This window comes from Phalacrocorax carbo, chromosome 2 (genome assembly GCF_963921805.1).
Source record: "Phalacrocorax carbo chromosome 2, bPhaCar2.1, whole genome shotgun sequence".
Lineage (NCBI taxonomy): Eukaryota > Metazoa > Chordata > Aves > Suliformes > Phalacrocoracidae > Phalacrocorax > Phalacrocorax carbo.
The window spans coordinates 36,628,735-36,655,483 of record NC_087514.1 but is presented as its reverse complement, the minus strand read 5'-3'; the positions used below and the strand labels follow the sequence as shown (position 1 = coordinate 36,655,483).

General features: G+C 38.8%; 1 protein-coding gene across 3 annotated transcripts in view; it reads right to left on the bottom strand.

Annotated features, from left to right (window-relative positions):
• Positions 1 to 26,749, bottom strand: part of EYA1 (EYA transcriptional coactivator and phosphatase 1) — an 82,146-nt gene that overhangs the window by 38,133 nt on the left and 17,264 nt on the right. For 2 of the 3 annotated variants that reach the window (XM_064442559.1, XM_064442560.1), the window contains exons 5-9: positions 24,382 to 24,504; positions 17,746 to 17,828; positions 17,147 to 17,333; positions 6,639 to 6,781; positions 5,375 to 5,458 (exon numbers count right to left, since the gene is read on the bottom strand). In XM_064442559.1, coding sequence (XP_064298629.1) covers positions 5,375 to 5,458; positions 6,639 to 6,781; positions 17,147 to 17,333; positions 17,746 to 17,828; positions 24,382 to 24,504 — 620 coding nt within the window. Of the gene's footprint in view, positions 1 to 5,374; positions 5,459 to 6,638; positions 6,782 to 17,146; positions 17,334 to 17,745; positions 17,829 to 24,381; positions 24,520 to 26,749 lie in introns of all 3 variants that reach the window. The other variant, XM_064442558.1, reaches the window with a different exon arrangement.

The following is a 26,749-nucleotide window of genomic DNA, read 5'->3' as shown; positions in this document are numbered from 1 at the left end:
TTATTCCTTACTGAGCTAATAAACTCAAAAAGCATGTTCAGCATTGTGGTTACTAAATGTATTACAGATGTTTGTCTTGTTTTGACTTTTTTTGTGTTTTATGTATTTTCAATCTGAAAAAACAAAAAGAAAGCCTAATATATACGTTAGATACAGAGTTTCTTGTTTATAATGCCAAGTATATCCGAGCGCACAGAAGCATGAGTTTGAAAGAACATGTTATATTATCTCATGACACCCTCTGTTAACAATGTTAGTTTGTTAGGAATCATATTTGAAATAGAACTGCAGAAGTGACAACCCATATTTTACTTAAAATAAGTTAATATTCTAAACCTGATGACAACTCAAAGTTAAAAACCAAGAGATGCAGTCCCTGGTTTCTTTTTCCACCTCTCAATCAAATTAATAGGTGTTTCAACATGATCTCTGAACCTTCAAACATTTTTCTATAACTACTGGTTAAAAGGCAAAATGTGTCAGCAGCGAAGAATTGGAAAAGAGTGGTGATTTGGCAGCTTGTTTGCCTTCTGGAAATGCCAAAACCTAAGTAAAACGAACCAGAAAAAGAATTTTGGAAAGAAGCATTTAAAAACAAAGCTGCATAGAACAGACAAAACATTTATTCTTGCACTTACATATGTTAAGAGTAAGTAAGTTTTCCAGTATCAGAAAAATAGCCCGTATAAATGGGAAATAGAAATTGCATCATGCTATTTTGATGAACTTTGCCCTTAAAAATAAGGCTTCTATTTAAACTGGCACTGCCAGAAAAAGAATATTTGGCTTCTCAATTCAAATGGAAAGACTTTAAAATATGAACAAAAATATTCTGTCTCTCTGTTTTAATATTGCTCTATTCGTAGACCTGCGTATTTTACTTTTGTAGGCATGTGAGGTGGAAAGCAGGTGAGATTTTCTCTCTAGGTAGGCCTGAGGCTACTTTTCTCTCTGACATTCCTGTTTACCTTTGTGCCCAGTTACCACCCCACCATCCTTCATAGCTCATTAACCCTTCTTTTTTGAAACCAGACAAGGATTTCGGTTGTCCCTGAGTACTAACAGACTCTGCACCACTGAACTCTCTGCTCCAGTTATTAAAAGGAGTTAGATGAACTAAGTGTCTAAGATGCAAATGAGGATCACTAGATACATCTTGATTATCAGCCAGCAATGTAACAGTGTGGAATTAATTCCATTCTGAGCTTCCATCCATAAATAGGAATATCATTTTGAAAAGCAGAATAAATAGGCAGACAGAACATGATGTTGGTTATGAACCCATGTGGTTGATTTTAAACAAACGGCTCCAAATATAAATTTTAAGTTTTAATGTACGTATGACTTAAATTAAATATTTTTATTAAACATTTTATTATACTTCTGAGTCTGAAAAAATAGTTTTTGGTAACTCTTTCTGTAAACCATTTCACTCCAAGGTATTTTTAAATGGCAGACAAAACAGTATGGGGATTTCTCTAAAGTAATATTAAAATAATGCCATTTATTAGGTTAATTTAATTGGAGAAAAACAAATAAGAAAATCATTGTCACCTACTGAAAATGTCAGATTAAATATCATAAAAGCTAAGAGAAAAAACAAAGCAGGTTGCTTTTCAAAGAAAACTTAATTCCTTGATTAAACACAATCTTTTTCTATAGAAAGTTCCACTTAGGAAAAAAACTGTGTTAAGCTGCAGCTCTGGATACCCACATATTTAACAGAAGCAAAAACCTTATCTGCATTAGGGTTTTAAATATCTGTGTAGTCACAATCTTGCAAATGCTCTAGTGAAAAGCACAAGAGCCTTGGTTTAAGGCACTGCAGTATATCGAACCCCAATGTCAGGCATTACAGTGGAGGCTGAAAACATTAAGAAAAGACAAGGCTAGAATAAGGTTTAAAAAAAAATCCCATACCGAACCTTCTTTTGCAATTTTAAGCCACTAATTGCTAACTAATTATTGTGAGGTGTCACACAATGAGGAGGAAAGCTGACAATCTGTTCTTGTTGATTGGGATTTGCAGGTTCAGGTGGAGTGTCTTTTCAGGTATGGTCAAAATCAGGTACAAATCTCTGAGGGAGGTACAGTTTAGCTAAAGAAAAGAAATACCAATGTCAAACTCCTTAAGCAGGCCTCTTGTTTTGAATACTGGTATTGGAGCCAAAACATTGTCTGTATGTCATTTCTAAATTCTACCCACTTGATTTCTTTGTTTTGTGGAGAAACAAGAAGCTGAAAAACAGGAAAGTTCACTTTGGGTACAAGGCTTATTTTCCACTTAAGCCTACAGGTCACAAATGAAGGGTTAAGTGAAACCAGGCTTTGTTTTTCTCAATCTCTAAAATATATTAAATCACATTAAAATACCTTATAATTTAAAAGAAAATTCCTTTAAAGCCTCTGAATATATATGCTTCCATGGAGAATGGAAATGTACATAAAGAACACAGTATTCTAGGGCCAATACTGAGATGTATTTCCACCTGCTCCAAGATACTAAAGATGGGCTCCAACTTTTTCCAAATTCCAAAACTTAATCAGCTGACATCTGGTGCAATACATAAATTTTGAGGTGTTAGAAGCCCTAATGTCAATTAAAGTAACTGATAACTTGATATTTGATCAATTGATCTCTCTCTGTACACATTAAAAAAAAAATCCAAAAGCAACGGGAAATGTTTTGGTTTGTTTCTTTATCTTCTCCTCTGGAAGTACAAACCATATTCCTATACTAGTTTAATACATTTCCATGAAATTCACAAAATTCAAATCACCCTTAAATAATAATGTAGCTGTTTATACCATGACTGTGCAAAATAACAACAAGGGTATTATTTTGTTCCAACAAAGCTGAAGGACAAAAGCAGGGAAAAAGCAGAGCACAATAGCAGCAAAAGGAGAGCAGGTGATAAAAACAGATGAGAAAGTAAGAATATACAGAAAAGGATGGCACAAGCAAGAAGTTATGAGGAACAAGGTAGAGAATAAGGAAAAGAAAATCAATCCCTTCAGCAGCAGGGCTGCTCATCATTCACAGTCATTCACCATGAAACTCAGGCATTATGGAGAGAGCTGAATGCCAACTTGCCAAATCCCCTACTATTTAATTATGCTATTTTTGTTTGTTTGAAGATCCAGCTTTTGTGAGCAGCTTAGATTTAATTTTTTAAAAGGGCATTTCTAGCCTTCACCACAGTGCAGAAACATATGAGACTGTGATGTTAGACCGCCCAAAAAGGTGGAATAAAAGTGAAAAGAACAAAAATGCCCCTCAATTTTTTTTCAGATTGACTTATGATATGGATTTCTGATTTTAAAGGCCAGAAATCATTAGGAAACACTCTTTAAAAAAATGTGCACCTCCCACAGCTGCAAATAAATGTTACAATTCTCATATGACAGATACATGTTTTAGCATGTTTGCTTTGAACATTTGATGCTATCTTCCTCTAATGTCTATGAAATTGCTAACTGTTGTCTGAAGCTGTCAGTAAGCCACGAGAAATTGTGATATGAATGAAACTTTTCAAAAACAAAGCAAGAATGGCACACTTCCATGATGGCATCTGAAAACCAAGGACTTGCATGTTTTTACTGCTCACCAAAGAGGGGCATTTATCCACAGTATAAGCACTAATGCCATCATCCCTCTTAACATCAACGGTCTGTTGTTTTTTAGCAGTGCAGAAGTATTCTGCCACATGCCATGCAACCAGAGCCAGCTGGGTGAACGCTACATCTCAAGTAAACAGTGCCAACAGTGATGGAGCTGCAATCAGGAGTCACCCACCTCCTTGCAGCGTACGTACTTATGCCTCTTCACAGCTGAATAGTAGCCACTTTCCTCAACCTCAAGCATCCATCAAGAAAGGTGTTTATGTTCAGGCCCCAATTAATGAAGCCACTATAGGGAACTAGTAACAAATGGAAAAAATATGCTTGCACGAGTACTTCTACAGCAATGACTGATTAGGTTTTCCAGCCCTGCTCGGCTGCCCGAAAGCAAGTCCCGAGATTCTGTTGGCACCAAGTTTTTTTGTGAGCACTGGAATTTGTTCTCCACAGTCTGAGCTGAACTTAATCTGCCACTTATTTGGTGATTTTGGGGTGCCATGCAAAAGCTGGTTTTGGAGGGAGATTGTCATATCATCATAGAAGGCTGAGAAATGGAAGACAACTTTTTGTAAATGTTTAATACTCTATAATGCTACTGTCTATACATATCCATACAATAATTGTAGAAACATTTACAGTTCTAGTGTCTTTTTTACTACCTAAATAAGAAACTATTAACACACAGGAAACTAAGACTGCTAAATTAACTTGCTTTTCTGACACATCATGAAAAATCTAATTATATTTCTCAAACAGGTACGCTGCCATTACAGCAAACATTTCTGAAAATACACTGCACCTGAACAAGCAAGAAAGGTTGCAAAGAAGTACCACTTTAGATTTTTGTAATGCAAAAAGCTAGTAGGAGGAATTCAGAACCTGACTCAGGCACAGACCGAATCAGTAGCTTTGCCCTTCACTTTGCTTTACGAGAGTGTGATTACATAAAGCCAGACAAAACTACCTGGTTGGTCTTCATATGAAGAATTTTTTAAGGTTACAAAACAATCACATTCTAGTTATACCTCACATGAGGTGAACATGAAATGGCACAACAGGTTTTAGCACAAGCTGAGACATCATCTTTCAGATACAATCCTGGAAAAACAAAGTTTAATCTACAAGAGCATTCCATTCATAAACTGTTCTTATTCACCTAAGACTGCATTTCTCTTCTGAGAATTACTGAGGAAACCCACAGTCTGTAGACATATTCATCAGTTCAGTTATGATTTATAGACTGTGCGTAATAGAAAGATCTGACTCAAGCAGACTTTCAAAAACATCAGTCAATATGTAGATTAAAAAAAAATTAAGGTAAAAAATTTTAGACTAATCTGTCTCTGTCCAAGAGTATTCTTCCTCTTGCCTTCTCAACAGAGTACAGTCCACTGCCGATCACTCAGAACTAAAAATGTTATTTTAGCAGCCACTCCTGGAAGTTCTTCACTCTCTGAGGGGAGCTAAACCTTTGCAGATTTTGATGATATCAACAGGTTTCAGACACTTTGTACCTACAAACCAAACCTCAAGCAGTCAAAGTATTACTCTCAATGCTATTTAATTATTTACTGAATATAAGAGCTGAGTAAATGCAAAGAATGAATATGTGAAACACCTTCATTTTTCATGTCCTGAAACACCAGTACCATTTTCTCTCTGGAAAAATGAACTAATGTTCTGGTCTTCCTTGTGTATCAACCATAAAACAGCAAATATTACTGAAAATTTCCATCAGTTTCTTGACACTTACCCTTCCATATCTGTTGGCATAAGACCCTGTAAGCAAGGAATGGAAAATGATGATTGTCTCATCCAAATCCCAAATGAATACTCTCTGTAAAAAGAGAATCAAATCAATGTGTTCCTCTGTGAAGCTGATACTTGAAATGGAAAGTTAAAATTTGAATCAGTAAGTGCACAAATGAGAAAATTGTATTGAAATGGTTATATATTAAAACCATAGTTTCCTTGCCATTTATTTTCAGAACTAACAAGTTTTTTTCCAGAATAGGGTAATACAATCTGTTAGCTTTTTACTACAATTGCTATTATATCAAATTATTCTATTAGAATAAAATTATAGCTATTGTCAAATACACACAGAAATCAGACGTACAATGTATTATTTCAAATCCAGATGTGAGATAGAAACTGAAACAAATGAAGAGAAGCCTCTGAAAATGACATATTCTGCGTTTGAATTCTGTATTTCTGCAAGTTTTACAAAACAAAGTCCATATAACTGCTCTTGAAAATGACTTCTAAAATGAAAATAAAGCAAATTGCTTCTAAGCACTTAAATCCTCTTAATCTGTGTTCATTTTTAATGGATTTTAGGCACCTGAAGAATGAAAATTATGAACTTAGATGTTGCATGTGTAAGAATTTATGGCATCAGTAAATAATCCTTTCGGTTACAGCCAATGGAAAAGATGTGTTTTAAATTTGTCCTCTGACTACACACAAAATGATATTTTAATGAAAAAAATAAAGTGTTCAAATACAAGTCTCTTAAATCCTGGTGAGATTATATTTCCCGTGATGACAAATGGGATAAGCTTTTGGAAAGGAAAAGTAATGCAGTGTGGACATTCATAGCTGTGGTGTGTCACTGGAGATGTGTTCTCAACACAAAGCATGGGCCACTGAGGGGAATGTGAACATAGCATGGGAGAACAAAAACCACGGTTGTGCTAGAAGTGTCTCCTGTCCAACACAAACAAGCTTTTCCCAAGTCAAAGAAGGGGTCTTGTGTTTGGGGTTTTTAATTAATTTGTTTATTTTTAATCAAAAGGAGGAAGAAACCCCCAGTATTTTCCACAGGAAGTAGGTGCTGTTCATGAAGAAGTTTCTTTAGAAGAAAAATTCTATCTTCTACAAAAATACTGTTAGGAAAACAAAAGGAAGGGAGCTCCAATGCCACTTTATTTTTGATGTGTAAATAATATTTCTCCCTGCAAAATAATGATAAAAATAGAGAATGTAACAGGTCAAAGACATCTAATATAATATACCTCTAGGTCAGAGTCAGGTGGTGGTGAAGGATTATTGTTTCTTCTGCCACGTCCACGTGATTTCCCATCTGAACTGCGACGCAATCTATCTGAATCTGAATCTTTAATGGGTGTTGATGGACTGTGGATTGTACTGTATTCTGCTGTAGTAAAGAAACAATATTTTTACCTTTCAGTTTAAACTTCAAAATGTTCAACTTACTTGCTTTTTACAGGTGATGCTAAAACCAAGATGTCCCCTAAAGAGTCCTAAGTAAAATAATTAAATCTACAATAAGTGGCATTACTGATACATAAGTTAATTAAATTGAGCAATATGTAAAATAGATAAATTATTTCAATAAACAAATTTAAAAAGTAAAACAAAAATCTTAATTCCCTCAAATAATAGAGAAGAGCATATTACTTCACAGAAAAGAATAAACTCTAAATGAACAATTTTAAGGGATACCAGCTTTATTTTAAAGAACATTGATTTAATCCTAAGTATTCAAATATGCTTTAAATTAACCACTATAGTGACTGGCAAGAAAAAAAATTCCAGGTGTGAAAAAAAATAAGCCACAGACATTGAAAACTTTTCCAAATTGCCTGGTTGCAGACACTTTACTTTTAGATTGCTACATTTGAGCCAGATGACTAGAATTTTTCTAAATACGGCATAAAATAGAGTCCTTACTTTACCAGGTTAAGTTCAATTAATAAGTTTTAAATATGCATCAACTATGAAGATGAAATTTATAGTATTCTTCAAAGGCCTACTCAACACCGAACTCTTCCAATGAGTACCTTCAAGACAGGATAAAATTCTATATAAACAGCATTATATGCTAATTACTATACTTCAAAGTTTATTTACAAAAATATTTACTGTGCTGAACAGGTGAAAAAGAATGATGATTTATGTATGTAAGAACAACAAAGTTTTCCTAAAAACATGCTGGGTGGAAGATGTTTTGCTATTATTAACATCCATAGACTCAGTAACAGTGAAGTGCTTGAACATTAACAAAGCAGACACCCAGCATAAATTACCCTTCCTAACTCATTTAACTAGAATTACCATACTCCTCGGAAATGCAACGACACGTTTTTAAATCTCTTTTCAAGACTTCCTTCCACAGTCTTAAGTTCACAGAGAAAAGACTTTTATTTTGATGGTTATTGTTAATTTTTTTTCCTAAATAAACCTATTTTTCTGAAGGCAGCTAGAATTTTCAGCATATGATATATTTATCAATTTCACATCGCAGTTAACATTAGCTCCTCTTTAGAGTTCAGTAGATGTGGATACTTGTATCAACATTAATTTATTTTTTAATCAGCCTAGTCCATGGCATTCCAGTTTGAACAGACAGGTATACTTCTCACACAAGTGATTCTTTCTCTTAAAAAAACATCCTGTTGAGGTCAAAGGTTAGATTAAGGAGGAGACTCTGGACATCTGTGTAACACCACGTCTTCACAATTACTCAAAATAACAGTTACTTGTGCCGAAAGAAAGAAAAAAGGTCTCAAAGTTCTCATGTTCAGCCTTCAAAACTACACTTAATGGAAATTAGTATATATTACATATTTCATATTATACCTCTGCCTGAGCATCTCAGGCTATACTAAACAAAGCAGAGTAACAAGTAACTCAAGTGAAAACAAAGAGTCCTCAAAAAAGACTCAACCTATACCTAAAAGAGTGATTCTGTGTATGTGCCATACAACAATCATCATCTAGCCACATCAGGCTACATAACTAGTCAGAGGTTTAAAAGCTGAAGATCATGTACATTCCAATAATATACATTTTTTCCTATGATGATGTATACGTCAGAACATTCATTTAAACTAATACTTTGAATGCTGATTCCTCTTTCACTTACTGTACTAAAACATAAATAAGAATCATTACTCAGGTAGTAGAAATTTTCCCAACCTTTTAAACTTAAATAGGTTTATCTGTTATACATTGGTTTTATTATTAAAATCCTTAATAAAAAGAAAAAGAAAAGAAAAAAATGCACAAAAGCTTTGAAATAAATTATAACCCAGTAAAATAAATGGACTGGAGTTTCTTCAACAGGTATACTGGCCAATGATGTTCTAAATATGTGCTCTAAAATGAAAAATTGCATTTCCTATTGCCTAATTGAAATTGGGGTTGCTTTTGGTCTCTGACAGTATTTTTAGGAGTTTAGCTTTAGATTCCAGTTTTCAAAATTCTTCTCATGGACGTGATATCCCTAAAAATTTTACATATTAAACTTGGCATAGCAATAATACTACTAGATAAAAGAGGGAACAGATAGCATGGAAAAAGTGTAAACAAAAAAAGCCAAGTAAACCTAGAAGAGTGAGCGCACAGAGCAGAGCACGGTGAGGGTGGGGAAGAAGGTCTGTTTGTAAGAGTCATCCAGCTTTCCATTTTTGCAAACACCTTCATTTAAGTATTCTGCATTCAAAACTTCAAACACAGGGCTGCAAATTTGGGTGGAGGCTCATTTCCATCTTCCCTTCTCAGCTGCAAGTCATCTGTCTGAATGGGCCAGCCCCTCACCTGACTTTCAGACTCCCAACCCTAGCTCGGGACCCCAAGTTTGGCTGGACACACCATAGCCCACCCTTTTGGGGCCTGCTGTACCTGCATCATTCCCAAGAGAGATTTGTCTGTCTTGCACTTAGGGATCTCTCCAGGCAATCTACTCTGCTGCTTTAACAGCCATACCATCAGAAACAAAACATACAAGTTCAGCATTCATTACAGCAATTTAAGTTCCATCCATGAAAGTGGGGTAAGAATTCTTCCCTTCATGGTATCTGCATGCGTTTGAAGGCTGTTCTCAGATCCCCTTAGTTGTTAGGTTAACCCTTCCCTGACAATCATCTTTTCTAGGCTTCGATTATTGCTCTCTATTTTCTCACCAAACTGGACACAGTAATCCAAAACAAGGTTGAGCAAAGCTTTACTTCCCATGTCTTGCAGGCTACCCTCCCCTGGACACCACTTGGCAAGGAACAATTTGCATTTTCTGCAATATTTTTAATAAATGTTAGTTTCAGGATCCCTAGATCATCTTCCAAGAAAGAAGTGGCACCTAACTGGTCGTTTCTCAAACACCTGGCCCAATGTTGGACATGAACTGAATGCACAACATTGTTAATACCTGGAGCTTCCAAGCCTATTCAGGAGACCACTCTGCTATGAGCAGTGTGACAGATGGCAGTAATCAATGGAGGGAAACGTGACATAGTGTGTTAGAAACTTATTCCATGTATGTAAAAGGAAACCATAGCATGTACTCTTCGGATTAAGGCTGCTCGACAGGGCAGCCTCCATGTGGGCGGCTGGGTTACCAGCTCACTGTCCAATGGTCACTCTCAGGTCCTCATAAGGAAACCCAATTAAAGAATCCAGTATCCAGCTGAGCCCTGAGCCCTGACAAGCCCGAGCCCTGACAAGCCCGAGCCCTGACAAATTCTGGAGCAAGAAAAACAACAGCGGCTGAGGGTACTCCATGTGCCACTAATATTTGGAGTACTGAGAGCGGTCTGCAGAGAAAGGTAGAGCCTGGAAGGAGCTGCCAACATTCCCCATCCCACATTTGTGCAGTTCATCATTCCTGCCTAAATGTATACCTCACACCTGCTCCTATTCAGATCACATCTCCATTTTTTGAGTTCTCATCCTGTCTCCAAAGAACTCGGAGCCCCTCTCAGCATGGTGTCATCTACATATTTAATAGGCAAACACATTCTGTTCCGTCATCTAAATGATTAATGAAAATGCTGGGCCCAAGGCAGACACTAAGGAATGCTGCTGTAGCCATCCTGCTATTTTAACAGCGAGCTCTGACTTCTCTCTGGACCTGGTTTCCTAAACAGCTCTATATCATTCTGCTGTAGTTTCTGCTAGGCTGCTTCAGCCTAGTTTGCTTATAAGATTGTTAAATGGAAAGATTTAACTTCCAGGGTGCAAAAGCCTTGCTGAACACAAGCTGTATAGCCACAAACCACATTATTGTTATACCCATTATTCTACATTTGTTGATAGGAGGAGGTTAATTTGTTCAACCTCAGCAAACTTCATAGTAACAGACTTACTTTAATATTAGCCAAGGGAAATTATTATGTTTCTAAAGCATTGGACTTAATTTTATCCTGTTCCTGGGCATCACAAACACAGGGAAGTGCAGGACAAAACCCATCCCTCCCACAAAATCATGAGCAGAAAAGGAGGTGAGGATCAGCCCTCCACTGCTCGCCCCAAAACGAAAGCAAGATTACCAAAGGAAGCTGGCAGCAGCCAGATTAAGCACAAGAAGTAGGAGTTCAGATAAAAGAATCACAGAATTGTAGACGAGTTTGGGTTGGAAGCGACCTTTAGAGGTCATCTAGTCCAACCCTCCTACAGTGAGCAGGGACATCTTCAACTAGATCAGGTGCTCAGAGCCCCGTCCAACCTGACCCTGAGTGTTTCCAGGGATGGGGCATCTACCACCTCTCTGGGCAACCTGTTCCAGTGTTTCACCACCTTCATCATGAAAAATTTCTTCTTTATATCTAGTCTGAGGGGCAAAAAAGAAAAGCTGGGAGATTTGTAGCACCTTTTCTCAAAAAATGCCAGGCTCCCAAGAGGTTGTAAGTGTTCAAGAAGAGCCTGGAGACATCCTTGGAGGAGGGGATTTCAGGGGTTCTATAGCCATGTCTGCACTAGCAGGTTGGGTCTGTGGGACCTAACAAGTGGTGGCAACAACCCCAGGCTTCACTGCCTGTTTTTGGGAGGTCACTTGATGGGAGGTCCTGCCTGATCTGGTGCCCTGAGCATCCTCAAGAGGGGTTGGAGGAATTAGAAGCTGTCCTGGAAGACACCTTCCAGGTTAGTTTTTCCTGGAAGGGCTCCAGCTGGGTGCTCTAGGACTGCTCTGCTGAACCAAAGCTCTTTGCTTCAAAACAGACTCCTGCTCCAAATTAAAATGCTAATGTAGGTGCACCCTAAACATACAAACAACAGCAGCTTTGGAAATCCCCTGAGATGGAAATATCTGGAAGCTGGAAAAGTGCTTAGGGCAAGTCTTATGCAAGCTTAGCCTGTCCTCACTGCTCCCAGGGAGTCAGCTGATGGCCACTGCGGCAGGCAGGGTACCGGGCCAGTTGATCTGTCAGTCTGGACCACTAATGCCATTTCTGTAGGTTGCCTATGCCTTCACAAAATTATAATAATATTGTAATAATGGTTATTCTTCTGCATCCATTAACAGACACATACAATTTTAGGTGTCTCTTCTATGGCATCTCTCTAAACTCTGCCCCAGGCTGTCTGACGCCAAATGTTACGGCTTGTTTCACACACTCAGAATTCCCTCTTCCAAACCTTGAGCAAATGTAGTAGAGCCAATCTTGACTTCTCTAATCAGTAAGAAAAACATTTTTACCCCAGGGTCTACAAATGTATACCTCTTTTTCCGAGCTACACATAATTGTGAGGAATAGAACATGTTTTCATTCTGTTTTACCTAAAATATACGAAGCATATTGTAGCAGACCTTCCCCTGTGCTACAACTAACGATATTAACCCAACTTGACGTAAAACATCATACACACATACTTCCCCATTACACATCATCATGGGCAGTTTTGATGGTTTTGTCGCACAGGACAATTTTCCATCATCTTTGATTACTTATGAATAGACAATATAGACACAGAGATACCATTTGCAACATTGTATCCTGTAATTCCTTTCTGATTGTTACAAAAATCCTGCTAAGTAATTGCTGTATTTTCTTACTACAGCAATAGTCTCAAATGACAAATTTTGGGAAAACTAGCTGCCCCAGAAATCTCAAAATCAAGTCTATCTCTAGGTAAATCTGACTGGCAAGTGTGTGGGTAGAGCTCTTGCTGTTCACAAAGGCATTGGAAATTTCATCAGACTTTTCCCCTACTTCACTGAAAGGGTATGCAAAAATGAGTAAATGCACAATATCAAAGTAATGATATCTCGTGTCACAATGTAAATCCCATAGATGAGATGGGTCTAGATAGCTGCTATAGTCAAATGTCCCTGCAAATAGGTAGGTACAAATATTTTCTATTTAGATTGTGGTAAATAGATTAATGGCTTCCCCCCAAATCTAATGCTTAATTCCAAATTAAGACCTTAAATCCTCAGGCCAGTGTTATTTCAACTCCTGTATACCAAAATAAAAGTATAAGATACAGGTAGTTTGAATATGTTGGTCTCAGCTATGATTTTCTTACTTTTGCATAAATACAGCTAGACAGCATAAATACAGCAGTATTTGTTTCCATACAGGTATTACTGAAAAGTGTCCTATATAGTCTACTCGCTCTGTTTCACTTTCCTGTCTTTAATTTATTGTTATGAAATATCATAAGGAGAAACTGTGAAAGTAGCTTTCCCTTTTGCAATACTAAATGTGGTACAGTGTTCAAGGAAAAAGTTTAGTCTTTAAGAGCAAAATGGTGACCCATGGCTGAGAACGATATTTGTTGGCTAGCACAGCCCTTGTGGGGTTTTTAATCTCCATTGTGAAGTATGTGAGCGATATGAAAAAAACCTTCCAGTAATATTTTAAACATACTTATTGCATAAACCAAGAACACTGAAAGAGATCAAATCTCAAGAACAAAGCAAGTCTCTCTTGCAAGAAACACTGTTTAATAAATTACAAATACAGCATCATATGAAACAGAACAATAAATTCAGTTTGTTGACTGCATTTCTAAACAAAAATTTGCACAAAATCCAGGGCAAATTTCAACACTGGCCAACAGCAGGTGACTAGGTGAGAGAGCGTAGAGGACAGACATATACATAGTGCTAATTCATCCACGTTCTCCAGTGATTCTTTGTGTCAAGAAGTTCTTGAATTTAATTTGGTATCTGTGTAAAAGCAGTCTTTGAGTTTGTCTAAGCAATGCTTGAACTGGCATAAACTTTTTGCATCCGCAGCATCCTGCAGCAAGGAGCTGCACATCTTACCTACATGCAACATAAAGAAATACTTCCTTTTGTTTGCTCTGAACCTACTTCAATGAATTTGAGTATTGGAAGGGAGAGTGAATTTTTGCTCACTCATCTACTTTTATTATTTTTTATTATTTTAATTATTATTACTCCTACATACTACCGCTCACATGAAAAATCAGCAACTCACTATTAGTACCTGGGATAATCTACTCATGTATGGATTGAAAGATCATGCCAGAAGGAACCCAGTATTATGTTGTTATTCTGATGAAAACCATTTTATTCTGTAAAGCAAAAGTTAGAATTCTATGAGTGGAAAAAAAAAAACTTTGAAAATTCTTTTGAGCTGAAACAAAATTTCCAATGAAACCTGAAGCAAAGCACACATTAAAAATTTGAAATGTTATACTGAGATTCATAGTTTTGTTTAATAATTTTCTGATTATGTCACTAGCAAAAATAGAACCTTCTGTTCACAAGAAAGTAACATTAATTTGTATGCCTGCTTTATGGAGACAGAGGCTACCAACCTCTGTGCAATCAAAAGGTTTTGTCATGACTGAGGTACAAGAAATTTTTCAAATCCGCAAAAGAAAGAAGAAACACTGAGCATCGAAAAATCTCAGGTTCTCCTGCAAGAATCCCTGGATGTTCTGGATTGCATGGCAAAAAAACTTGCATATTTAACTAGGAACTGCGGGAAACCATAAAAGGTTTATTTTATATTTGGATAAGGAATTAAACATATTTTAAGTGAAATTATCTGAGCTTTCTGACTCTGCAAAAGTCTACTAAAAATGTCACAAGAGCACATAATTACTTTTTCTCTTTTCACATGTTTCTTACCAGATTCTTCTGTTTCACTTACTGGCCCAAATTCATAGGAACCACCTATGTCTGTCAAATTATTCTGGTGCCTCTGCAAAGTCTGAAGGCCGCCCTCTGCTTGTTCTGGCATAGTTCAGAACTGCACAGATGACCTGGGTTTTTAAAATATAGATGATGTCTAGGGATATCAACATCCAGTAAGAACAGCTGCAATTCAGCAGCTGGAGCCCATCCTGCTAAAGGGGTACAGTAGCCTAAGGTGATGGCTCTGCACTGCCCCCCACCATCCCTCATATGCAGAGTTCCAGTTGTGGTAGACAACCACAAGCTTAACTTGACCAGATGTGGCAAAACATCCTACAGAAATCTCACTAACTGTAATTAAAATTTGGTTAGTTTGCTCCTTTGTTCTGTGGTTTTACCTAACTGTGAATTTCCTTCTCTCTAATTTGCCTTTCACTTGTCCCCACTCCAGCAGAATGCCCTTCCTCCATGCTGACCCCTCTTTCCTTTGCCCTCAGCCTTGCTTTATCTTCTGAGCAAATGGTGTATGAGCTCAACTGAGGCTTTGCAAAAAGCTTCAGCAAGAAGAGAGCACAAAGAATTTACACCATCTGAGGGGAAATGGCAGGCACAGCATTGGATTCACTGACTGGTCCTCACTTCCCTTCTACCAGGGTTGAAGGTTTGTGATGCAGCGAGAAGTTCTCACCTGATTTTAACTAGGAACCTAACAATAGTACGTCAGCCACCTTAAACTGCTCATACCAGTGGAGAGGCTTTGGCACCTCGGGATTAAGACTGTAGTTAAACTGACCTATAAATAGAGGTACTCATCTCTCTCCACTTAGTACAGAAGGAGCCTAAATGGGCTTGATCCTGACTTAAATGCATAAAGACAAGTGAAAAAAGATAAATGGAGAAATCTTGGTCTAGCCCTATACCTTCTGCCAACTGTGACCCTGTTGGCGAAGGGGAATAGAGTGGCGCACAGCAGGTACCTTCCTAAATGTATCCCTGCCTGTGGGATAACCCCATAGCTACACTAAGACTTTTTATTTGAAAACCATTTGAAGGAACTTTTTCAGAATTGTTAAATCAGTAAAATAATAAGCCTCCCCAGCATTGCCGGAGGAGGTGTGCACGTGACCAAGGAACATGTCTAAGGGAGCAATGGTAAGGCACCTATGGGTACACAGCTTTCAATACTTGAAAGCATAATCTAGAAGAGGGCTTAGGTGCAGGACCCATCCATAAGAAAGCCCACCAACTTCTTTCAAATTTTTAGACAAAGCTTCCTTAACAAGACTCTCTCCCTATATGTGTTTACTGTTGCTTTTAGGAAGTATCAACTACTTTAAAAAAATATATGCAAAGATTTTGTAAAAGGTCAAGACCCAGATGATACAATGATTCAATCTGAGTATCTTGATAAAAGCTAAAACTTGATCACATTTGTTTTTTGGAGTAAGAGGAACTTCCTGCTTCCAACTTAAAAAGAAAAGCAAAAAAACCCAAATGAAAACAAAAAAGAATTAAAAACAAAGTGAAAAGCAGAGTAATTATGCAGGCTTCAATACACATCCATATATTCTAAAAGCTGCAGACTCCGATATGCATTCATATATTTAGAAAGATTCCTTCCTCAAATACATTGCACACACACATGGTCTCATGTATATAAACACACCAGCTGTATTTTTTTCCCTACGTACTTTCAGCAAATGTATCAAGAGACAACACTACATAAATTTTCTTCAGGTACACGCTCATGCAGAAAAGCAGGAGAGTCCCGGCAAATGTATTAAACCTCACATTGCACATGCAAGATCAGTCTCATCGTGTACTTCAAGAAAACTAAAAACAATCTACCCTGAAAAAACTCCAAAACAAAACCTCCTGACAACATCACCAAATCATAGCTCCTTCTTACTACATTACTGAGAAACGCATCTGCAGCCTTGTACTTCCTCTCTGACAGATTTCAGACTTCTGCCATCTACTAACTACTGACATGTTTGAACTGTTAAAAAATGCAATTATTTTTTTTTTTTATAATGGGAAAAGTATTTTTCACCTCTCATTTCCAAAAACAGCTGGAGCAGTTTGGCATAAATATTCAAAAAATATCTCAACTAGAAACGGACTGCCAAATTCTAGCAAGAAAGGTAAAACAACTGGGAAGAAGGACAAGCCACTGAAAATCTTTTCTTAAAATGGAAACACTTCTACAATTTTAACTCCCCATTACAAGCATTATGATGTCCTCCGAAAGTGAAAAACACAAAAGCTCTCTTTCAAGTGGACAGTCGGGATATGGTCTGAAGGCCTCTCGATTTCAGTCTTTCTTAGGAAAAATCAGAGGAGTTTATCTTAATGAAGACAGAGCTTAAAAGCATCAGGTTCCGGTTTAGTGTAAAGACCTTCCCATATCCTGCAATTTTTAACACAATCATTTTACAAATAAATACAAACAACCTGCATTTCGTGCAAGCTTTAAACTTTTACTGATCCCAGTTTTTCTTTAGTCTATTTTCTGTTAGAATCTGTGCAAGATGTGCTACAGGCTCAGGATTAAGAAATAATAATAATAAAAAATATCAACGACTACACACACGCACACAAAATCCAATTCAACCCCCTTTCAACTTACAAAAACGTGCTTCATAGGGACCATAAAATCCATGTAATTACCTGCTGCAGGATCTGTAACCGCTTGACTGGTGATGCCAGATGGTGGTTCTTGAAGCTGGTATGTTGCATTTGTGGAGGGTGTCGTTGGGCTGGTGTTGCTGTTTGTCATGTAATGTGAAGGATACGGTGAGCTATTATAATACTGTGCATATTGGCCCTGGCCAAAACTAGGATAAGAGGGATATTCCTGAAAGACAAAAAAGCAACTGAATAGTCCATCAAAGTTTTGCTACTTTTCAGTATAAATTCCAAAATATAACTACAAACACATGTCAGACTTTCAGCACGTATGCTGCCTGGATTGGATGCTGTAGGACTTAAAGCTGTGAGGCAGTAAAACAAAATCTAAATTACACATAATTTAGTATGTCTTCTCATACAAATAGTTTATTAGGCACACTACTGAAGATGTGTGGATAAGAACATCAAACCCAGACAATTAGTTCTATTACTGGAAGGTGATGAATTGAAGAAAAACATTTCTAAACATTAGTTTAACTTGAAATGATGCTAATTTTATTCAAAAAGCTATTTATGGGTTACGTGTTTTCAGTGGATAATTCTGCCAAAGTTTCCTTGACTCATATCTACAAATTTACCTGCTGTGAACTATTAAATCCAGTAGAATTTGTGAGTGAATTATTTCCTGCATATATTCCTGATGATGTTGTAAAACTGCTGCCTGAAATGAAATGAAAAATTATGTGAATTACTAAAACTCCGTATCAGAAAATAACTTCCATCATGCGATTATATCATGAGGATGTGGCATATTTTTAATATTTCCCATATGTTGACCGATTTGGTTGTCATCAGCTCTATAACATGTTAATATAGGGAAAGTGATAATTCATTGTTCCTACACCCTGTGTTTCATTATTGCAATAAAAAGAAAACCTTGAAATTTAGACGGGAATTTGGAATTTGGAGGCACCTTGGGTCTGACTGAATATTAGGCTCACCCTTCCAAATAATCCCCAGCTCTGTGGAAGTAATGAAGGTCTCTTTACTTTCAGTTTTTGTTGAACGATAACTGCGAGCCTTGTCCCGAGAGACGCGATCTCCCCGCACTGAAGTCCATTGGCTCCATATCTCCTAACCCCTTCGAAAACCGGGTCCTCTCCCCTCCCTGAGCCTCACCGCCTGAAGGAACAGCAAAAGCCGTAGCAAAAGCTCAGCAAAAGCTGAGCTGCTCTGAACAGCTCAGCCTGACTGCGAAGCCATTAGGATTTGCTAATTGATCATAGACAGCCTTGGGCCGCAAACCCTTCTCTTTTTGGGTAGAGTCTACTGGGCATGACACAAAGGAAGAAAAGTACCTCTCTGAGAATGGAGACCCAAGATTGAATTTAGCCCAGAGACTGAATTACCGCCTTCACGTCCCTCCTCCCCTCATGAACCACAAAAAATAGACAGATGGGGCTCTTGTTTAATACCTAACCTGAGAAGCTGTTCCACTAAAAGGGCAGCAACCCCCTTTCAGCTGTTTTGCCCTCACTGGTTATAACCCGGGAGTGACACAGCCACCAGCTGAGACATATGGATGCACAGGGTGAAGCTACGTAAGCCAACAGAAAGTCTGTAATGAGGCAACCTATTGAACTCATCCAGCGGGAGAGCCTCAGCCAGCGAGGAGCTCACATTAAAGCACGCGGGTTGTTTGCAGCCTCCCTCACCACTGAAACCTTCCTTAGAGCAGAGATAAACCAAGACCTTGGTAGCAAAAGCTTGCAGGTGAGCAAAGGAGGCAAAGAGGGATGGAAATCAACAGGAAGCCAGGAGCACACATGCACCAATCCTCTGATGTACCCAACACAACTCAATTAACCAAACCCTATGCGGGGGTTACTCACTGGGAAAAGCAACTTTTCTTGCAACTCCGAAGAGTGAGGAATGCAGGCTGGGCTGCATGCTTAGTACAAGCCCTAAAGGGCATTTGTGAGCTATTTACTTTTTAAAACAACAAAAAACCAACCCCAAACCAGCAATAGGTATCCTAGCTATAAAAAGTCAGAAGGAAAAACATTTAAATGCTTTGATTGCAGAAGTTACTAAAAATGCCCACAAATTAAGCCTCAGTGTAGATGTGAAGTATGTCCAACAGCAGTGGGAGGAAGAGATGAAGCTTAAACTTAACGTGTGATAATGACTGTAAACACTTCTCTTGTATTTGTTATTAGTACAAAAGCTCTGTGGTTGTTGATAGGTGCTACTAATCCTCGGAACTAAAATCAGATTACTTCAGCAGAAGAGTTGACATCCAAGTTTAGCAGATAGTACAGATAAACAGTACTAATGAGAAAAACATGTTGTTTTAAATTTAATTTAAAATTGGAAAACAGATGTTATTTTTTATTATAACAAACCCCAGAGGCAAAATACAGCTGAAAAATATTTTAAATTGCAAAACTTTGAAATGCTATTTTATTTCTAAGAGTGCTTTGGCTAGAAGAATGTAAGTCACTGTGTCTCTTTTTATTTCTGTAGTTATTTCTGAGTGATGCAGTAATGCATTCAAACACAAGTTTTATAGGTGCACAGTTTGAACCATTCTGAAAGGATAGAAAAGGCTTCTCATAGTTATAAGAAGGAAAAAAAAGAAAGAAAAACAACCCCAAACTTTTTTTGATGAATACATTATCTTTCCACAGAAAGTTTGGCAAATAATTTGCAAGAGCAAATGAGAAAAGTAATTACATGCCAGCCAGCACCCCTCCCTCTCAGACAAAGACACACACATACTAACACGCAAATCTCTCTCTTTCATCTCATGGTCAGCACTGGCTCCTATGGAGGAGGGGTAGGGGTCTCCTAGACCGTAACAAACATGAAGCAGGTTTCTCAGAAACGGCTCTGTGGGCCACCCAGAACTACTTGCCTAAAGTTGTTTTTAAAATACTCCAATTTTGCCATTTGTTTTTTAAATAATCGGCTGCAGCACGGCAGAGAGCTGCTGTTCCCGCCTTAGCTGAGCAAACATAAAAATAGGGATCTTTACAAAATGCACGAGATTTACTGCCCCAAGTTCACCCGCTATGTAGCTTTAAAATGTGATAAAAGCTGTAAATTGCAGGTCAAAGGTCTATTTTGCAAAGAGCACGGACCCACATTAAAGCTGGGAATCCCAGTCAGCGTCGGAAGACGGCCGGACCCTGCTGGGACCAGGGCGCGGGCTCCAGGTGCGGGGCTTGCCCCCATGCCGCCGCGAGGCGTAGGACGCGGTCCTCCCCTGTGTATTTGCCACAGAAGTCCATTTGCTTTCCTAGCTCAGTCTCCTTGCCATGGGCTATGTCTATCATCAGGGTACAATGTATGTGGCAGAAGTTTAGTGCAGCTCTCCTGGGAAAGCCTAAGACGGCCAGATGGGCTATTTAAACTCAAGGTTTCTTCCGTTTGCTTACAGTGTTTAAAAATCCTTGGCAAACTCCCCCTTGTTGTCCTAGTAACTGCTTAGCCATCCAGCACAATATTTTTATACTGTATAATAATAACCAAATACCTTAACGTTTACTTTTTTGTGGACGAATTCCCAAACCAATTGGTTAGTATATTCTCAAACATCACAGTCTCGGTAACTAAAACAACGCTTGTGCTCATCACAGGTCTAGTACCCTTCCAGCGGTAGGATGCTCGGTTGCAGGGTAAAAGCCATGCTTTTATCACAATCAAAGGGTATTCAGGAAGATGTTTCCCCCAGCCCTTCTCCACTTCATTTATCCTCACTGAGCACTTCTTATAACTCTACCAATATAGGAACAACGGCCCATTCCCACAGCCATTAGTCATGTAAGTGGTCTTTCAACATCTATGAAGCAACTTATATGAAAAACATTAAAGTAAGAGTGGGGAGGAGTGGGGAGAGGGACAGCAGAACCACCTAGGTCCTCTTCCCAGCCCCTCCCCTCCACACTCCCCCCCTCATCAACACCCCCCCTTTACAGGGAAGATAAATTTGTAACAAACAAAAATCCAATTACCAGAATAACCTTAGCAAGGAGTCACAGGCCACGATTTTCCTCATCATCTTCAAAAGTTGGCAGGCTTTCCCTCCGCTATTGTTCAGTGACTAATCAAGCTGTAATTTTAGCGGTGTCAGGAAAAGCACTGGGTTTAATTGGCTGCACACACATCACAAGGCAGAGCCTTTACGTTGCAGGGAGACATTCACCCCAGGGAAAGGAACCAGAATAACTCCAAAGCTTTTGAGCGCAAGGTAACCCCAATCAGGGAGCACGAACATGGCAACTGCAAGGCCGCTAGGAAATCCCCTTTACTGCAGGCAAGAATGCCAGAAGGGCCATGAGAACCCTGCTGTGTAAGGCTTGGTTGTGAAGTAGGTTGTGGGATCCGTTATCTCCATTTAGCAGCTCAGCAGCCACACACTGGAGATGAAGAACGGCTATTGCAGGCTATGAAAAGGCTGAGGCTTGAGCCTGCCCATATACTGGTAGAGGAGAAAGGGAGAATAAACTCATTTCCCCCTCTGGAGGTTTCTGCACAAACAACTGAACAGCAGCAGCACTACCCCTGTCTTCTGTCATGAGAATCAATTTTTTTCCTTAAATAATAGTTGAAACTATGAATAGGTTGTGCATGCAAAACTAAATGAGGAAAGGGAAGCAAATGTTCCTGTTTACTTTTAACATCTGTTCAATCAAAAGGAAGAATTAAGTCAATTTAAACTTGTTTCAAATTCAAAAGTTAGCCTAATGAAATCATTAAAAAGACACATATTCTCATTTATAGTATAGACTGTCAATATTTAACTGCAAGAAAGACCTGTTTAGCAATGTGATTCTTTTGTACTTAGTTTCTAAAAACTCCAATATTTTCATTTGAAATAGTCTCCTTATTTCCTCTTGTGGTCTGTAAGGTTTCTCTAGGACACCAGTCCTTCCCTCATCCACATGCCATGCTGTTCATGAGCACAACAGAAATGACATACACACCATGGGGACCCCAGACTCTTCCACTCTGACCTGTGGCTCTTCCACCCAAGCCAGACTGTCAGTGACCTGCTATCGTTCATAGGCAGGCAGCTCTCAGCCCAAGCATGGCACAGCTGGAGCAGAACCCAGGCTCAGACCCCCTCCTCCCTCAGCCCTGCAGACAATACTATCATGAAATCAATGCCTCTGACCCTCCTCTTGTTAGGGCTTCACAACTGGGTCATCTTTAAAACATCTTTTCAGCAGAATATTTTTAGATCCTTGCCTTTCAGTGTGTAGAGCTGAAATGCTTTCCAAGATTTTACTGTTCCATCTCTTGAGAGCCATCACCCTTTCACAACCTTGACAATTCTCATCTTATACACATTTTGCATATTGCAGAAAACAAAGCAATACCCTTTATGATAGACCTCTGTGTAGCCCATTGACCGAGTCCCAGCTTTGCTCTACTAATGCCAGAATTCACTCTTACTCTTAACATTTTCCAACAAGCACTCTCACATTATCCCATGCTGTTCCCCTTTTCCTCCCTCCATCGAATGAGTTTCCAGTAGACATCTGCAAAAATACTTCATTGTCCTCCCTAAAATCCCTTTTTATTGACATCTCCCTGCTCTGTATCTTTCAAAAAAACCCACCTTTAGAGCTGTCAGATAACCAATATGGGGTGATGACTATTTATTATGCCTAAACTCTGTCAGCTTTATTGTTATATTAGGCCCTAATAAGCCTGTGGGTTTTATTCTACCCTCCAACTTCAATGGGGACTATACTTTCATTTGGCTGTATGAGTTAGCACAACAGGATCCCAATACATGACTGTGTTATGAAGGCACTACTGCAATAGAAATTATAGGTAACACAGACATGATTTATCAATAACTATTTCCTAGCGACCATGAATTATCAGTTCCTTAAAAGCTGGAATGTCGATCCAGGAGTTCCTCGCAGCTGCTGCTGGCAAGCATTTTGAGCTCTCTCCTACAGAGAGGTAGGGTTTTTTTCAGAGGGGGGTATGTGTCTTTGGCTTTTTTTCAGTGTGGCTATCTGCAGAAAGCAAAACCAACAGCTTGGTTATGGTTATATTTACTCCGATGAGTAGACAATCACCACTATTCAGCATATAGATGAACGTTTGCGTACTACTCTCATACTATTTTCCTCTTACTTCTCAGAGCACACTACAAGTAAGCAACACTTCAGATGTCAGATGGTTGCTTCTGCCGTACAGAGCTACCCAACACATAGTTCAAAAAAGGATTTAAAAACAAACAAACAAACAAACAACAAAAAACCCCAAACCAAACTGAAAACATGTCCCTTGTGTCTGAGCAAAGGACTGGATCAATATACCCCAAAGCCAAGGAGCAAAAGCAAAACCTCATTCACTTGGTCTCTAAAAGCACGTCTGCCTCAAGCCATTTCATGGAGCATTTAGATGATGGCACAGAGTTTAAATGGAGCACAATAATAATAGAGAGGTGCTAATTTTTTTTTTAAAAGTGGTCCAATGCTGTGAGTGGTCACTTATTTCAACAATTCTAAAATCTGAAACACACTTGATTTTAACTGTCAAAATCAGGGGCGAAAAGTCCCGCAGCAGACAACCAAAATTATTTGTAGTAAACAAAGATTCCTTACATATCCCTTAAAGTGGTGAAAATCCAGAACCAAACATACCCAGTGACTTCCTGATACAGAAGGGGAAAAAGGAATTGGGACAACAAGGTGGAAAAATATTAAGTAAATTAACAGGCAAGTAAGGCTACAAAGTATAATTGATAATAATAGCCCGCACATACAAAGACTTACAGCTTTTAAATAGACTTCAAAGAAACAGACTTCAATCATTACTTAGCTACCTCCACAGCTGCACTAGGTATTTTTATCTTCTTCTCCCTCCCGCACACTCTCAGGTGTCAAATTATATTTGGCACTTCCTAAATTCATAATCCTGACACGTTTTCCAGGACTCGCTTTGGCACATTCGTATTTGTTAAACTATTGCTATTCAGAGATACATTTTTACTGTAATAACACTACAACACTTCACTATTTAAAAATTAATGAAGTCACTAAGCGAGGGATCTTCCAAACTGCTGAGAGCTGGCCCGTCACTGCTCTCAGCAAAGGCAATCATCATGTCAGCTCCAACTGCAATAACATCAGAGGTAAGTGCTCAAGCAATCATTCATTTTTTATCCTAGGAATGTAAAGAAATAAGGGTGGGGGGGAACCCATAGCATTAACTCTATATAATTAATGGTAAAATCTGTTTATACAGACCTTGCATCTGGTAGCTATAGGGAGCCTGTCCAGGTTGAGGTGTGCTAAAGCTGGCACCGTAGCTTAGAAATCCTGTCTGTCCAGGTGACTGTGACTGTGCCAATCCACCTTCTGTCTTGATGCCTGCCCACAATGCACCTAAATCAGTTAGTGACAGCAAATCTATTTGTTCATATTCAAACAGGGATGGAAAATAAAATCACTTAATTAACAGCATTTTTAACATACTCCTACTATTGCATGCACGAGAGAACAAATATTGATAGCATGCACAAATGAACAGGGTAAGGGTAGTCTAAAAGCACACATAAAACTGAAGTTCACCAGGGAGAGGTTAAATTCAAAACTGTGTTTCCAAGAGCTGCAAAAGAAATTTATATATGAACAGGAAGTTGCATTATTCCTTTTTTCCCTTCCTGCCAGAGGCTAACTTTTCCATATATTCATGACATTTCACAGAGGTAGATTAGCAACTTTATACGATTTTAATGAAGCATAGCATAGCCAAGCTCTCCTGCCATCCACCCATTAATGACATAACTGAGACTTACATTGTATAATATTCCTACATGAAAATTACATGGCTCCGAGTGCAATGGCTTTCTAAGGAATTAGAAGTGGATAAAGAGAACGAGCAGCATTAAGAGTAATGATGATTTTCAAAGCTAATTAAACACTATAGGAGGCATTCAGTCTTTTAACAAATAAACACCTAATAGACAGGAACTATTCCTGAAGCAATCTCCCAAACTGGGAAGAACATAGCAGAGAGTCATTACTCTGCACTGACAGGGAAATCCATTACACATCACATTACCCTCTCATTTCCAAATTTAGTAATAAAAGAATCCAAAGTCCAATTAAATGAACGGCTTGCCTCCCAACTTCAGTGATTCTTCCCCCAATTTGTAAGGCAACAAGCAAGTAAACAACAGCAAGTGAAACACTGAGGAAACACACACAATTCAGCCTCTGTCTCTTAGTTTTAATTATAAGGTTGTCCCAACATGAACTACCATTTAAAAATAATTATAGCCAAAGCAATGGAAAAGTAATACAATACTCTTAGGTTTCACTGGGGCATTCAGTGATACCTCATTGTTCAGAAACCACCGTTATTTGAACAGAATTAACTAAGTGTGAATTAGTAACATTCCTTTGAAAATGACTGTTAATCTCAGTCCATTTCCTGGTTGGACTTTTTTTTTAAAAAAACAATATTCAACAGCTTTTGAAGGTAAGAGAGGGCTGAGAAGTTACTGTGTTTGCAAAACTTCAATATCTCCCTATATACAAATGGCAGCGTATTTTCTTCTGCCATTTAAGTCATTATTTTTCAACTGCTGTCATTAATTACCCTTAATTCCTTCTGCCAGACCTGCTAACGGCCAGACTAACCCTATTTGCTTGTTTTTCCCTGATGCTTACTTGCTTCTTCTGTTTCATGTTACAATTAAACAATCACAATGATGAATCTGACACCTCGTTTCCAAGGGGAAACTCCTGCTATGGGTGTTTTGGTATCAGTGATCCCTATTTGTTGCCTCTTTAAGGACTTCTGAAATGCTGATTAAATATTGCTTAGAGAAAGTTTAACTAAATCAAGCATTACATTTCTAATCCAGCTTTAACGGCCTGGTTCAACTCTCCATCTCAGGCGAAGTGGGAGGAGACGATCAAAGGCAGCAGCAGGAGGATGCCACTCGAGTGAAGACAACTTGGCACTGACGTGCCCTTTTGCAAACCTCTGTGCTATGAAGAGCCTTTCATCTCCTAGGATGTACTCTTCCCATCTGCTCTCACCCAGAAGGCCTTCACTCATTAAACCTTGACGCTCCCTTCTCCTTCTCCCAAGTCTAATGTATGCAAGGAAGCGGGAAGGGACAGTGAGAAAACATAACGGGACTGCCAGGATCTGGAAGGATAAGAAGCTGGTGAGCGAAGCCTTTGCTAGATGCTGGTACTGGAGCAGGCAGGAGGAGGGAGCCTCAGGAAATTCTCCAGCCTCCTCAGGGGCTTTGCAGATGAACCAGCGCCAGGAGCCCCGGGAGGCAGCTGTCGGTGGCATTCCCCTCCACCCCCCTTCCTGCCTGCACGGCTGCACCACGGTGGAGGTGGGGGAGTGGAAAATTAAGAGGTTAGAGGTGCATTCGAGGCAACACCTTCCCAAAGTCTGCCCTAGAGAGAAAACTTGAGGGGAGGTTGATATGGGAAATAATGAATACTTTTTCTGCCAGTAAGCCCAAGCCCCAGAGTAAAGAAACAAAAAGAAAGACTCCAACTCAGATTTTTCCTTTCACATATGTCATAAGCCTCCCCTTTTTTATACCTGCTGGAAGCTCTCTGCCTGGACAAGGAAACAGCAAGG